Source organism: Anomaloglossus baeobatrachus, chromosome 3 (genome assembly GCF_048569485.1).
Source record: "Anomaloglossus baeobatrachus isolate aAnoBae1 chromosome 3, aAnoBae1.hap1, whole genome shotgun sequence".
NCBI lineage: Eukaryota > Metazoa > Chordata > Amphibia > Anura > Aromobatidae > Anomaloglossus > Anomaloglossus baeobatrachus.
This window is the reverse complement of record NC_134355.1, coordinates 535,565,554-535,580,708: the sequence shown is the minus strand read 5'-3', so window position 1 is coordinate 535,580,708 and position 15,155 is coordinate 535,565,554. Positions and strand designations below refer to the sequence as shown.

At 43.2% G+C, this 15,155-nt stretch overlaps 1 protein-coding gene across 1 annotated transcript in view; it reads left to right on the top strand.

The window, feature by feature from the left end:
• The window catches only part of LOC142297294 (phospholipid scramblase 2-like), a 119,139-nt gene that overhangs the window by 68,600 nt on the left and 35,384 nt on the right, over window positions 1-15,155 (top strand). Inside the window, exons 3-4 of the mRNA XM_075341538.1 lie at window positions 233-275; window positions 5,964-6,181. Coding sequence (XP_075197653.1) covers window positions 233-275; window positions 5,964-6,181 — 261 coding nt within the window. The remainder of the gene's footprint in view (window positions 1-232; window positions 276-5,963; window positions 6,182-15,155) is intronic.

The window sequence follows — 15,155 nt, the reverse complement described above, 5'->3', positions numbered from 1 at the left end:
AATGACACAGTGCAATTTAAAAAAACAGAGAAAATGCAGGCAAAAAGCACACGTGCGCACATGGCCTTACAGTTGATTCATGATGATTCAGTCTATTTTTCTCTAGCTATTCATTTAGTTTATATGCATATTTGCATTTATACTGTAAAATAAAAAAATATATATTTTATACTAAACATTTTCTCTATGAGTCTACAAAATCTTAAAACTACATATCAACCTTGCTTTGCAGGTAACTCAAATGCAGGTGCAACTAAGAACTACATTTTTACCAGGTGAGTATTTTATGTTCTGAAGCTTATAATTCTGTTTTAATTATCAATTTAACTCTTTTCTCTACATATTTTCTTTAGTCTTGTGTGTCTCCATTCTTACAGGAGACAAACAACACTTTTATAGATTGATTCTGAAGGACCAAATTTATATATTGTCAGTGTTCAGTTGGTGTTTAGTTTGGTGCAGCTTTAAATAAAAGAAAAAAGTATCAAGAATTAGAGTAACTGTTGTTTATATTTTTATTTCATAATGCAATATGATATATATTTAAGAAACTGTTGAATATATATTGTTATAGAAATCTGCTTCTTTATCCTCTTGGATTTAAGAAGTTATCTACTAGCCTAAAGGACGCTTTACACGCAACGATATTGCTAACAAGATATTACTGGGGTCACGGAATTCGTGACGCACATCCGGCGTCGTTAGCGACGTCGTTGCGTGTGACATCTACGAGCGACCGCTAACTATTGCAAAATGGTGAAAAAATCGTTGATCGTTGATCGTTCATTTCCCCACCTCCCCCTGATGAAATGATCCTACAACTGAGATTGTGAAACGTATACGTTGGGGCTCTCTCCGGGGGGTCCACTCTGCTGCTTTTCAGGCCTGCATTGTGCACTTTTATGGGTATGTTTACCTAACTGGCTGGGCTTTTTATTTATGTATTTATGTCTTTATATTCAATCTGTTCATTGGCATCCATTTAGCACCCTTTTTGGTGGCTAAACCTGTATATTTCACTACAAGCTTTGACTTTGTTTGACTATGTTACTCTGTCATTGCAGAGTTTGCTTCTTACCAGCACCTGTATTAAGCAATGTTTACTAGTGATATTTGGATCCTATTTTAGTTCTATATACTAAATGTATCTCTGTTACCTCAGAGTACACATTCTTATCATAGTACTTATCTAGTGCTGGTTCTTATGATCTGTCTATGTTTAACAATTGTCAAAACTTCACATCATGCTTTATGTGTGTAGGATGCCTTGTCAATTTTATATGTACTAATTTCTGACCCAGCCTGTCAGCCATTTTTTCTATTTGTGCCCCATATGTATTTGTATCTTGTACATTCATCTTTTACCTGCCGGCCTGTTTTGCTGCTGATCTTTTTGTGCCAGTTGCTCTCTATTAAACATATATTTGCACTTTACTCTTTGTCCTCCAGTTTTTGTTCGATGTTCAGAGTGTGCTAAGACAGGTGCCATGCTTTGGCTATCCTGTTTTCTTCAGCGCTCTATTGGGAGACCCAGACGATTGGGGTATAGCTACTGCCCTCTGGAGGCCACACAAAGCACTACATCAAAAGTGCAAGGCCCCTCCCCCTCTGGCTATACCCCCCCCGTGGTATCACGGGTTCTCCAGTTTTAGCTTTGTGTGCGAAGGAGGGGCTTCTAAAGCCACCCTGGCTCGATGGATCAAAGAACCAATTCTAGAGGCCTACCGTTCTGCGGGGCTTCCGGTTCCTTCAGGGCTAAAAGCCCACTCAACCAGAGCCGTGGGTGCGTCCTGGGCATTACGTCACCAGGCTTCGGCTCAACAGGTGTGCCAGGCAGCTACCTGGTCCAGTCTGCACACTTTCACCAAGCATTATCAGGTGCATACCTATGCTTCGGCGGATGCCAGCTTAGGTAGAAGAGTCCTGCAGGCGGCAGTGACACCCCCGTAGGGGAGGGCTGTTTTGCAGCTCTAACATGAGGTATTTCTTTACCCACCCAGGGACAGCTTTTGGACGTCCCAATCGTCTGGGTCTCCCAATAGAGCGCTGAAGAAGAAGGGAATTTTGTTACTTACCGTAAATTCCTTTTCTTCTAGCTCTTATTGGGAGACCCAGCACCCGCCCTGTTGTCCTTCGGGATGTTTCTTTGTTGTTTGCGGGTACACATGTTGTTCATGTTGAACGGTTTTTCAGTTCTCCGATGTTATTCGGAGTTAATTTGTTTAAACCAGTTATTGGCTTCCTCCTTCTTGCTTTGGCACTAAAACTGGAGAACCCGTGATACCACGGGGGGGGTATAGCCAGAGGGGGAGGGGCCTTGCACTTTTGATGTAGTGCTTTGTGTGGCCTCCAGAGGGCAGTAGCTATACCCCAATCGTCTGGGTCTCCCAATAAGAGCTAGAAGAAAAGGAATTTACGGTAAGTAACAAAATTCCCTTCTTTCTCTCATTTTTTGGTCATCTTGTATACTATTTCCCAAATATTGTTGCTCATTTTGGATGCAGATTGTTTGTCGTTCCTGAGTCAGCACACATCACTACGTGTGACACCCCGGGAACGACGAACAACAGCGTTCCTGCGTCCTCCGGCAATGAGGTTGGAGTGACGTTAATGCGGCTGCTCTCCGCCCCTCCGCTTCTATTGGTGGGCCGCTGTGTGACGTTGCTGTGACGGCGCACGAACCTCCCCCTCCCTTAAAAAAGAGGTTATTCGCCGCCCACAGTGACGTAGCTAGGAAGGTAAGTACGTGTGACGCATACTAGCTACATTGTTCGCCACGGGCAGCGATTTGCCCATGACGCATGCACGACGGGGTCGGGTGCGATCGCTAGTGACATTGCTAGCGATGTTGCAGCATGTAAAACGGCCTTAACTTATTTCATTTTTTAATCAATCGTGCTATTATGTGCCACTAAATGCTTCCATATTCTTATGATAGTAAAATATCCATTTTATCATGCAGATAGCATCACTTGGTGTCTACCCGGAGCAGCTGTGATGTTTACATCCAGCAGTTTCTCTCCCCAGGCTTACTGTGCTCTATTACCACAATTTTCATCATGCATTGCTGTAGCCTATGGCCAGCACTTAGTATGCCACTTCCATTGTCCATCCTGTGCTGTTGAAGATAATGGGAGATACTAAGTGTCAGAGCAGCCCAGGGTAGGTACTAGCCCATCTGGTCATTGCAAGATGACCAGTACAGCTCTGTCAGTGTGTTTGTTATGAAAATTGTCACTTTTCAGCTGTCCATGTCAGTCATTGGATTACGTAAACCCTTTGCTTTTGAAATGCAGATGGCATTTCACTGGCAAAGGGGATGGCCCCTGCTGTTATTGCCAAATGAAACTGTCAGATCAACTTATGAGGCTGACTCATATCTTCAGGACAGATGCTCAGGCAAGCTGTCATTAACTCTAAAACATCTACACCACCATCAGGGGCGCAGTAACCACTTCCTTTCATTTGGTCGTATTTCTTTGCTGGAAAAAGAAGTGTCAGAGGAGGAAAAATAATCTGTATAACAATCCAGGATTTTGTGATCCCAGCTGAGATGAGCTCATAGATGCTACACATCTAATAAAAGTATATTACAAAAGGTATTGTTCGGAAGATCTATGATATATGATAAGGGGTGAAAAAGTAGTGGAAAACCCCTTTAATCCTTCATTCTACATTCATGGATAAAGTTTGTATAATCTGTATTTACTGAAGACAGATTTTGGCATTTCTGAAGCAATGACAGTTGTTCATTGTACAGAGGTAGACAGAGACAATCTACTTTTAACTCCTGCACCACCTGGCAAGTTCCTGTTCTTTTGTCTTCCTATTTTACTCCCTTTGTTCCAAGAGCCATTTTTATTTTTTTGTCAATGAGAGCTTGTTGTTTTTTGTGAGATGAGTTGTACTTTTGAGTGCACTATTTATTTTGCCACATATTAAACTGTAAAATGGGCACAGAGTGCAGTGAAAAGGCAAAAAAGAGTGCAATTCCACGTTTTTGCTTTTTTTTTAATTTACCATATTCACTCTCTGGTAAAACTTACTGGGTCATCCATGATTTCATAGATACATTTTTTTTTAATTTAAGTGGTGAAAAAAAAATTAGAAATTTGTATAAAATAAAACTGAAACAAAAACACCATTGCGCTTTCGTCACCATTTTCCGATAACCATATTGATTTATTTTATCAATATCTGAGGCTATATGAGGGCTTATTTTTTACATGCTGAGTAGATATATTAATGAAATTATTATTGGGTAGATGCAATGTTTTGATCACATCTTATTTTATTGCATTTGATTTTTTTTCTCGTTACGCTCTTTACTAATCAGATAAATGTATTTTTTATTTTGATAGATTGGGCATTTCTGAAAGCAGCAATACCAAATATGTCTATATTCTTTAATTGTTTTAAATATTTTTTAAAACTTTTTTACATTTGTATTGTTTTTACTAGTCCTCTTAGGGGACTTGAAGCTGATATAATCCAATCACTTCTGCTGTACAAAGCGGTGTTTCAGCATCGCTCTGTACAGCATTAATGCTGATCTCCTGTGAATGCTGGCAAACAGCTGGCTTTCATAGGAACTACATCATGATAGTGACAGAGGTCATCAGCTGACCCCTGGTTATTATGACAACCTATCAGCACCCCATGACCACATCACATGGCCGCTGATGGGGACGGGAAATGATGCTCTCCATGCCAGCCCCCGTTAATTACCACTGTCAGAGATACTAGTATGTCCAAGGTCTTGTAATTAAAGTAACATTCCATAAAAGAAAAATGTCACTGCTTGAATGGTGCTTTAAACCTAAGTCTCACCCTCTGGCATCTTCACCTTTATTTGGCATCACTGTGGTTCTGTGTTGCCATCTTGAGACTAACTTCTGACCTGTTTGGAAGTAAAAACTTACATGACAATGACAAGCTATCAATGCAAGTCTTTGAGTGCCAGAACAAGCTCTCATAGCCTGGCATTGAGTTGTGACCTCCGGTACCCTCTTTGAAACACTGGAGCATCTGGCAGGTCACAAACTGGAAAAGACCAAGCTCTGATAACAAATGAAGACAACAGAGGGTATAAGAGTAGGAGCAGGGAATTTAGATTTGAAGCGCTACTTCGGCCGTGAAATAAAACAGTGGAAAGGTGCTTTGAGGGTAATTATCTTTTCCACTAAATTTCCAGTCAAATAGGCAATCAATACTGGCAGCTGAACACTAGCCATCACCACTGGTGGCAGCAGAGAAGTGTAGAGGATAGAGAATGCACCAGCAGATGGTATGGCTAATTTATTCATTGGCTTCCATTGTGCTGTAGTTGAATGAAAGTAAAAATTGTTTCAATTTGACAAATGTTAGGTTTTCCAGTCTTGTAGCAGATAACCTGGTCCACTTTGGTGTGATAAATCCAATGGCTGCTCTGAATACCCTTTCTGACAAAACACTGGAGGATGGACATAACAATACTCCCATAACAAATTAGCCCATCCCACAAGCATTGTAGAGTACAACTTTCCATGTTTGCTGGTATGACTGAGGCCCTGTTTGTTCTCATTACAATGGTTGATTGTCATGGTGAGCATCTTGGGTCATCATTTTCACTCTACGGACCACTATGCACAAACTAGTCAGGGTCTCCTGACTTGAATCCTCACTCCCCTCTCCCCACATTTAATACTCACATACTCACCACTCGGGATTTAGTTTTACACAATCACAAGCTCTTTACAGGCCGCTGCAGCAGAGAGCAATGAATAACTGGGTGAAACACCCTATGTGCACCCAATCTGTGTATAAGGGTGATGTTAACATGTCTGTACAGGTCAGGTGCATGCTGTGTCCAAGCAGAATGCACTGCGGTTGGCACTCCACCACCACTTAGTTACATTTTATTTCTGCCCATTTACTTTTCTATAAATGTATTTTATATAATATATATTAATATTTCTATTCAGTCTGTAGGAATATCATATTTGATATAAAAAACAGCATGGGCCAAGATGTGTACAACGTCACAGAAGACTTTAATTGCCTCTCCCAATACATCTGTTTTACAAATAGATCCCTCAGGAGGAGAATTTCTGACAATACAGGAGGTCTTGTTATGGAACTCTACAAACCTTTTGAATGGCCAATATTTCCTTGTTGTCAGACAACCAAGGTATGTATTACTGTATACATCTTGATATCCTGCATATTTAATAACCTGCATATAAAATTTCACTTTTTTTTAAGATACCAAATTAGTGAATTGTTGGGTATTGGTGTGCCACCCAGCCAGACAGTGTGTGTCTCTACTGAACAGCCTATTTGGGGGCTGATCATCAGTTGGGATCAGTATTTTTCTGTGACCAATAGGGCAGCACCATGCCATTTTATTGCCTTCATCCTCGGGCTGGGCCATTTTTTAAGTTTTTGACCAGTGTCACTTTGACAGGTTATAACTTCGGGACTCTTCAATGGATCCCAGTCATTCTGACATTGTTTTTTCATGACATATTGTGCTTCATGTTAGTGGTAAATTTTGGCTAATATTTTTTGCATTTATTTGTGAAAATTTCAGAAATTTGGCAAAAATTTCACAGTTTTCAAACTTTGAAATTTTATGGCCATAAATCTGAGAGTAATGTCACACAAAATAGCTACTAAATAATATTTCCCACATGTCTACTTTACACCAGCGCAATTTTTGAAATAAATGTCAAAGTTCATCAGCAATTTCTAATTTTTCCAACAAAGTTTACAAAACCATTTTTTTTATGGACTACATCACATTTGAAGTGATTTTGATAGGCCAAGGTGACAGAAAGATCCCAAAAATGACACCGTTATAAAAACTGCACCCCTCACTCTGCTCAAAACCCCATCCAAGATGTTTATTAACCCTTTAGGTTTTTCACAGGAACCAAAGCAATGTGGAAGGAAAAAAGGAAAAAATTATTTTTTCCCACAACAATGTTAATTTAGCCATAAAATTTTGCATTTCCACAAAAGTATCAGGCAAAATGCACAAAAAAATTAATTGTGAAATTTCTCCTGAGTACGCTGATACCTCATATGTGGTGGAAATCAATTGTTTGGGTACATGGCAGAGCTTGGAAGGAAAGGAGCGCCATTCAAATTTTTGAAAGCAAAAATAGCTGCAATCATTAGCAGACGCCATGTCACGTTTGGAGACCCCTGAGGAAACTAATAATAGAGATCCCCCACAAGTGATCCCGTTTTTTCAAACTAGACCCCTCAAGGAATTTATCTAGATATTTGATGAGCCCCTTAAACCCCAGGCGGCTTCACAGACGTTTATAATGTCCAACCATAAAAATGAAATAAAAATTTTACCACAAAATTGTTGCTTCAACCGACTTCAGAGAAGTTTGTAATGTTAAGCCATAAAAATAAAAACTTTTTTTTTTTTACCACAAAATTGTTACTTCAGCCAGGTTACTTTTTTTCATAAGGGTATCAGGAAAAAATGCACCATAAAATTTATTGAGCAATTTCTCCTGAGTATGCAGATACTTTATATGTGGTGGAAATCAACTGTTTGGGTGCACGGCAGAACTCAGGAGGGAAGGAGCGCCATTTGAACTTCTGAAAGCAAAATTAGCTGGAATCATTTGTGGACATCATGTTGCATTAGGAGACCCCCTGAGGTGCCTAAACAGTGCAGCTGCTCCACAAGTGACCCCATTTTGGAAATTAGACCCCTCAAGTAATTTATCTGGATAGTTGGTAAGCACTTGGAACTACAGGGAGCGTCACAGAACTTTATAACGTTGAGCTGTGAAAACGAAAAAAAATATTTTTAACAATAAAAATGTTTTGTTTTTTTTCTTCCTTTGGTATTGCATGTCAGGCAGGACTCCTAGCCCCATGAGTTAAATGGACATATTCCTTATTTTGTATATGACGGTGCTTTATAAATATAAATTGTGGCAATACATATGATGAACCCCAGGGCTTTGGGGTACTCGGTCCCAGGCAGTATGTTTACTGGGACAGTTCACTGGGTGGCCATTGCCCAGTTCCGTGATGTTGGGGCGTCGCTTAAAGGGGTTATGTACAGGGGATTAATAATAAAGTTTTTGTCGTGACACCACCTGTGGTGTGCGGCCAGGTAGGGGGCCGCCGCTGCAGGGTTCTTCTCACCTGGGGTCGATGTTGATTGCAGCAAAGATGCAGTCACTCTCCATTAGGCGGAGTGGTTGCCCCACGAGGATGGCCGGCTGGCTGACAGTGGGCTGTGGGCATAAGAGCGCGGGACGGCGGCGTCGTTAAATAATGGAAATGAGGCAAGAGCTCCAGTTCAGGTGTTTTACTCACTGGTGAGGAGATTGCCCGAGAACGTACTGGTTCACCGCTGGTAATTCTCTGGTTATCCGGTGCAAGTTCCAAGTGAGGACTGGTGTCAGTGTAAATGTCCTGTTTGTCCTCGCTATCCAGCGACTGGCAGAAGGAACCTGGGCTGAGCTCCGGCTCACAAACCCCAGGCTCCACAACGGAAAGTTAAGCTGTGTGTCTGCACTGCACAAGGATGGAGGGACCATTGCTACACGGCACAAAAAGACGGGGGGGCCATTGGTACACGGCACAAGGATGGGGGGGCCCCTTGGTACACTGCAAAAGGATGGTGGGGCCATTCATACACTACACAAGGATGGGGGGGCCCGTTGCTACACAGCACATGGATGGTGGACCCGTTGCTACACGGCACAGGGACAGGGGGGCCCGTTACCTATATACAGATCTCCTGTTTATAAAGTCATCTGTATCTGTAATCACTGTATTACCTGTACAGTGACACTATATACAGAGCACTGATGGTAATATTAATGTTATTAGTATTGTGGTTTTTATTCATGATCATTTATTGTAGTATTTGTCACTGTGTAGTAGTAATATGTGGTCTTGTCATGGTTTGGTGGTATTTGTCTCTTGTAGGTAGTATTATTTGGTAGTCTGGCCATAGTGTCATGGTATTTATCCCTTGTATGTGGAAATATTTGGTTACTATGTGGTCTAATTATAGTGTGGCAGTATTACTATCTTGTATGTGGTTGTGTTTGATCACTATGTATTGGTAATATGTTATCTGGTCATGGTGTGGCGGTATTTCTCTCTTGTATGTGATTGTATTCGGTCACTACAGTATGTGATGGTAATATGTTGTCTGGTCACGGTGTGGTGGTATTTCCCCCTTGTATGTGGTATTATTGGTCTTGGTGTAGTGGATTGTGTTCTGTTTGGAGGTCACTTTTTCTCTCTGATATCAATAAGGGGAACATTCTTTATTTCCAATAGTTTAAATATTTGAATGTTTAACCCCTAGCTGTCCTGTGACTATTGCACTATAGCAAATATGCACTTACAGAGGTTCTCCAGTGAAAACAAGTAATCTTGTTTACTAAGGCCACATGCACACAGTATTTGGTGAGTTTTTTACCTCAGTATTTGAAGACAAAACCAGGAATTCTAAAATCAGTAAAATGAGAAAAAAAGTATAATAGAAAGACAGGCACCGCATCTGCATTTTTCACCCACTCCTGATTTTGGCTACAAATACTGATATAAGATACTGACCAAATACTGAAAGTGTGAACGTGGCCTAAGGATGAGTGATAACGTTTTCATCAGTGGAGTCTGATTGCTGGGACCCGAACTGATCGGCAAAATGTACAACTTTTATCCCCATTACACTGGAGCTCATGTCCGAGTCGACCCCTGACCCATTCATTCCCTCAGTGGCTGTGAGCGCTGCGCTTGTTTTTATCTGACTGCTCCACAGAGGATGAATGGAGCTGCGGTCACACATCCCACCTGCCGCTGCATTGTATAATGGACATATAAGTGCCTTGTCAGGGATAAAAGTTCCTCATTCTCCCAATCGGTGCGGTTTCTACTTGTCTGGTTCCACCAGTCAATAAGTTATCACCTACCAAACCTGTGGATCGGTGATAACTTGTCACCAAAAATCCCATTACTGCAAACTACTGTAATTGTACAGAGTTATTGTGTGTGCACAGGAGATGTGCAGGAGCTGCTTGTGCTTTACAGTCAGCGCTAAACTATAACGGGCATAGCAGCTAATAGATATTTGCATGACTTAATGATTTACAAAACTCCTGAGTCCTTGGAGGCTGCCATGTCCTTGGCTACACGTGTGGACAGAGACTTGTTACACCATTCTCCCTGGAGACCCTCTCATAGGGTGGTACTTCATTGTCAGGGGGTGATCTGGGGTTAACCCATCACTCATGGGTTTGGAGGAGCCTTTCTAAGATTTTCCCAATTTTTATTGGAAATTTATTCAGAACTATTCGGTAATTGTAAAGCCTGTCATTGACATGACAAAAAAGGGACAGATTTCTCTAAATTGTCAGACTCTGCCCAGCAGGCTTTTTTCAGTTAAAAAAAAATGTTTTTCCACAGCACCTATACTCAGTCAGCCTCATGTTTTGTTGCCTTTTATCGTGGCGGTTGATGCATCTGAGATGGGGGTGGGGACTGTGTTGTCAAAAGGTCAATCTCCTGGTTAATGGCGTCTCTGTGCTTTCTTTTCTAAGAAATTGTCCTCAGCCAAGAGAAACTATGGTGTATGATGTTGGTAACAGGGAACTCTCAGCAATTAAGTTGGCTTTCAAGGAATGGCACTATTGACTGGCGGGGTCAGTTCATCCCAGTATGGTAAACACAGGCCATAAAGCCATAAAAACCTGTCATATCTCAAGTCTGCAAAACATCTCAATCCCAGGCAGGCTAGATGGTCTTTGATTTTTACCAGATTTGGTTTTACTGTCACTTACTGTCCAGAGATTAGGAACATCAAAGCAGATGCATTATCCTGGAGCTTCCCTGGTGGTAGTGATCATATGAACCTTGTACCTATTTTGCAGAAGGGGTGGTTTTCTTGGCCTTATGCCCAGATCTGGAGGGGGAGGTATTGGAAGCTTAGGTGATGCCCAGTCCTCTTGCACTTCAAGGAAGTTGTTTTTCCCAGCCAATTTGCACCGTAGACTAATTTGGAAAACATCACAATTTTGTACTCTACAGCAACCTCGAATCTCATGTCTCATCGCTTTTGGTGGCCGAGGTAGCATCAGGATATGATTAATTATGTGTCTGCTTGCAGTATTTGCGCACTCTCAAAGGTAATGCATACCCATCCATCGGGGTCTCTCCTGCTATTGGCTATCCTGAATAGCATTTATCCATGGATTTCATAACTGACCTACCTTTGTTTTCAGGAAAGATTGTGGTTTTGGTGGTTGTGGATAGGTTCAGAAAAATGATGCATTTCATTGCATTGCTGACACTTCTGGTGTTCATCAATGAAACTGTGAAGCTTCACAGGGTTCCTTCTGATGTGGTCTCAGATCAGGGAACCCAGTTTGTTTTCAAATTTTAGAAAGCATTTTGTGCTCGACTTGGCGTGCAATTGTCTCTCTCTTCTGTCTTCCATACACAGTCAAATGGGCAGACAGAACATTAATCAATATTTGGAAACTTGCCTTAGGTGCTTTGCATCCAAGAACCAGGAGGATTGGGCATCTTATTTACCATTGTCCAAATTTGCTTCAGATAATCGTCACCACGAGTTTACTGGCAAGTCACCATTCTTCAGTGCATAAGGTTTTCATCCACAATTTGGTACCTTTAGTGTTAGGGGTTCTTTGGGAGTTCCTAAGCAGGAGTGTTTTGCCTCATCACTCTCTTCAGTATGGCAAGGGGTTCAGAGTAATTTGAAGATCATGGGAGACAGATACAAATGTATAAATACAAAATGGATACAGCCGCACACTAAATGCCATCAATGTATACGGGAATCCATTTTGTATTTGCTAGGTTTTTTCAGCTGGCACCTATACACACTTGTAGGATGTGCAGGTCAGTCTTTTGAAATATTTGCAGTGATTTTTTTTTCTGACTGAGCACTCCGCCCTATAAACCAGGCTGTGTTCACAATCCTTATACCAGGAGTCCTAGCTGCCCAGACATGGAGGTTAGTCCAGAGAGTGGCATTTCAAGTTAGATTTTTAGTCTAGCTGCCCAGACAAGGATGTTATTAACCTAGATAGTGGCATTTTAGTTAGGGACCCGGAATATTGAGATTTACCTTGCCGTTTGGTTTCCAGGCTTACATGCATTGGCCAATTCATAAACTTAAAATCTCATTTTTTCATATAGCAGTAATGCAGTATTAGAGTTCCCTTATACATTGATGGCATTTAGTGTGCGGCTGTATCCATTTTGTATTTGCTAGGTTTTTTCAGCTGGCACCTATACACACTTGTAGGATGTGCAGGTCAGTCTTTTGAAATAGATACAAATGTATGACTGACAAAAAACGCTTGCCTGGTCCAGACCTGAGTGTGAATGACTGTGTTGTTCTTTACCAGGAACATAAAATGGAAAATCCCTTCCTGGAAGGTGGGGCCTAGGTTTATTAATCCTTATAAGATAACCGCTGTCATTAACCCAGTAGCATTTCCTCTGTAGATGCATCATGCTCTTAGGATACACAATGTATTCCAGAAGGCACTGCTCAAAAAGTATGTGGAACCTTTATAGCCATTTCCCTTGCCGCCTGCCCCAATCACGGTTGATGGTAATTTGGAGTTTCAAGTAGCTAAAATTGTTGACTCTCATTTTCTACGTCGTTCCATTCAATACTTGGTGCACTGGAGGGGTTTCGGACTAGAGGAAAGTATGTGGGTCCCAGTATTGAATGGGAATGCCACAAGATTGGTTCATTCATTTCATGCTGCCAGCCAGATAGGACTGGTCCTGTGTGTCCGGAGATCACTCATAGAAGGGGGGTAGTGTCACGGGTGTGTCATTTGTAACAGACAGTCATGTGGTTTCTGTCTATAGAAGGCTCCAGCATCTGGCTGCGCAGAATGATCCCTGACTTTCCATTGTTTCTGCTTTCAGTAGAGGTACTGTGACGCCCTGGATCAGCCAGGTAGTCACAGACACAACACCACACACACCCCTTCCCCGGAGAGGTGACAACAGTCCCACTAAAACCCTTGTTGCCACCCTCCAGGGTCTGATGGCCACACCAGGTGGGGTGGAGCCAGGCGGTTGACTCCGCCCACCGAGGAGTTCACAGGCCTGGAGGCGGGAAGACACATCAGTACAGTTCAGACCACAGCAGACAAGCAGTGGTAGTAGAGGAGAGTGGAAGGAGTGAGGAGAGATGTCAAAGGCAGACCTGGGACCAGGCCTGCCACGGACTGTGTTGGTGTCTGGGTCGGAGCCCAGTCACCTCCAGCAAGGTCGGCAGAAGGTGGTGGCCGTCTGCAGGAGTTGGTGAATGGTCAGTGGAACCGTAGGACCGGGGTCGGGCGGTGGCCCGCCGGTACCGAACCGGGGAGCCGATTGGAGCCAAGCACCAGGCAGGGTACTCAGACCCCAACTAGGCTAGAAGCCGCCCTGATAGTCGAATTTGCTGATTGCGGTCTGGACCTCAGGGATCCATTCCCACCCAAGCCCCGATTGATAGCAACAGCCCAACCATCTCGGATAAGTGCCACCGCCAAAAGGCAAGAGATCCAAAGGGCCAGCGCCTGCGGGAAAATGGGCTCCTACGACACTTACACGCCGGGAGCGGACTATCGGTGTCCAGGCACGGGAGTCAAAAACTACATAACACAGGTGCAGGGAAACGACAGCCATCACCAGCCTGTCCAGGGAGAACACCGCAGCTGGCTGTGGGCCCCGTCCATTCTACCATTTGGTTTACCAGAGACTCCATTATCTTGTGTCAGAGTGAGTACACCAGTGCCATCAGGCACCGCACCACGCGGTACCGCTACCCTGCACCCTGCACCCCAGCCTTCATCCTTCCCGTGGGCCCCTGGGACCATCGCCCCCCCTTAACACTGTGCTGCACAACACCATCCCCAGGAGGCCTACGGCAGCGGTGGTGTCCATCCTACAATCACCACAACCCGTGGGTGGCGTCACGAACTTTTCCAAACAACCACCCCAAACCCCTGCATGCACCGCCACTACACCCTTCCAGAGCGACGTGACCCCCGGGGTCCGGAGGCGCTCGAGCCACTGACACACGAGCCCGGACCCGAGTGGCTCGGCGGCCGCAGCCGAGGCTGCGGGGCGGTACAGTACCTTTCCTGCTAGATTCACCTTTCTTCCTGTTAGACCTAGCAGGAGCTCAACTTCCAACCAGCTGTTGATTATCAGTATTCCCTTGGTGTTTAAATACACCTTCCTTCCTTTGGACTGTGCTGGTGATATTTTTAGTTCCTTCAAGCCTAGGGTGCAAGCAGGTGGTTTCTACTCCTCTGTGGCATCGTTGGTGAAACCTCTGCTGAACTTCTATGTGAGTCATCTAATAAGTAGTTCATGCTTTTCTCCCCTGTGTGTCCACCTTGTGTCTTCTTTAGTTTTTTAGTGGGGTTGATGAAGAGCTCATCCCATCCATTCCCTATTTAGTACTAGGGATACCTAGGGTCAGGTGTCCGGTTTGACGCATAGGTGCGAAACCTATCTAGGATGGTGAGGGACCCCAGGGACCAGCAGTAGGTTTGGTCAGGGGTCACCATCTTCCCTTTCCTTAGATACAAGGTTTCCCTTCCTTTTCACCGTGCGCTTAATATTTCCCTGTACCTAGCGTGACAGTGCTGTTTTGGACTCATTCCTGACCCTACTTGTATAGTTCTATGAATATGGATATCCCTTGGTTTGACCTGTTTTGATCCTGGATAGTTAATCATTCCTCTCTGCCTTCTGATTCTGCATCTGGATTAGTCTGTGCTGGTTTTGAGCCTGACTTCTCTCTTGTTTTGTCTCCTGACTCTGTCCCTGGTGCTGTTTCTCCAGTCCGTGACCTGAATAGTTTGGCTACTCTTGCATCAACCTCACTCCTCAGGCTAGCAGCTACCCCATGAACATAACTCTATTGTAAGCACAAATCTTAGTAAAGGCTTTAAAGTGCAACAACCATGGTGCCTCTGAGATACGGTACTTTTTTGAGCGATTTGCACAGTCTAAAAAGGGGTAGTCTTTTTGAGTTTGCAAAGTCTGTCTGATCTTTACTGTAGTGAAAAGATGCTGGTGTTAGCATGCCATTTTTTTGTGGTTTATAAACTGCAGGAATTACTCTGCCATCAGTGAAGAGGAGA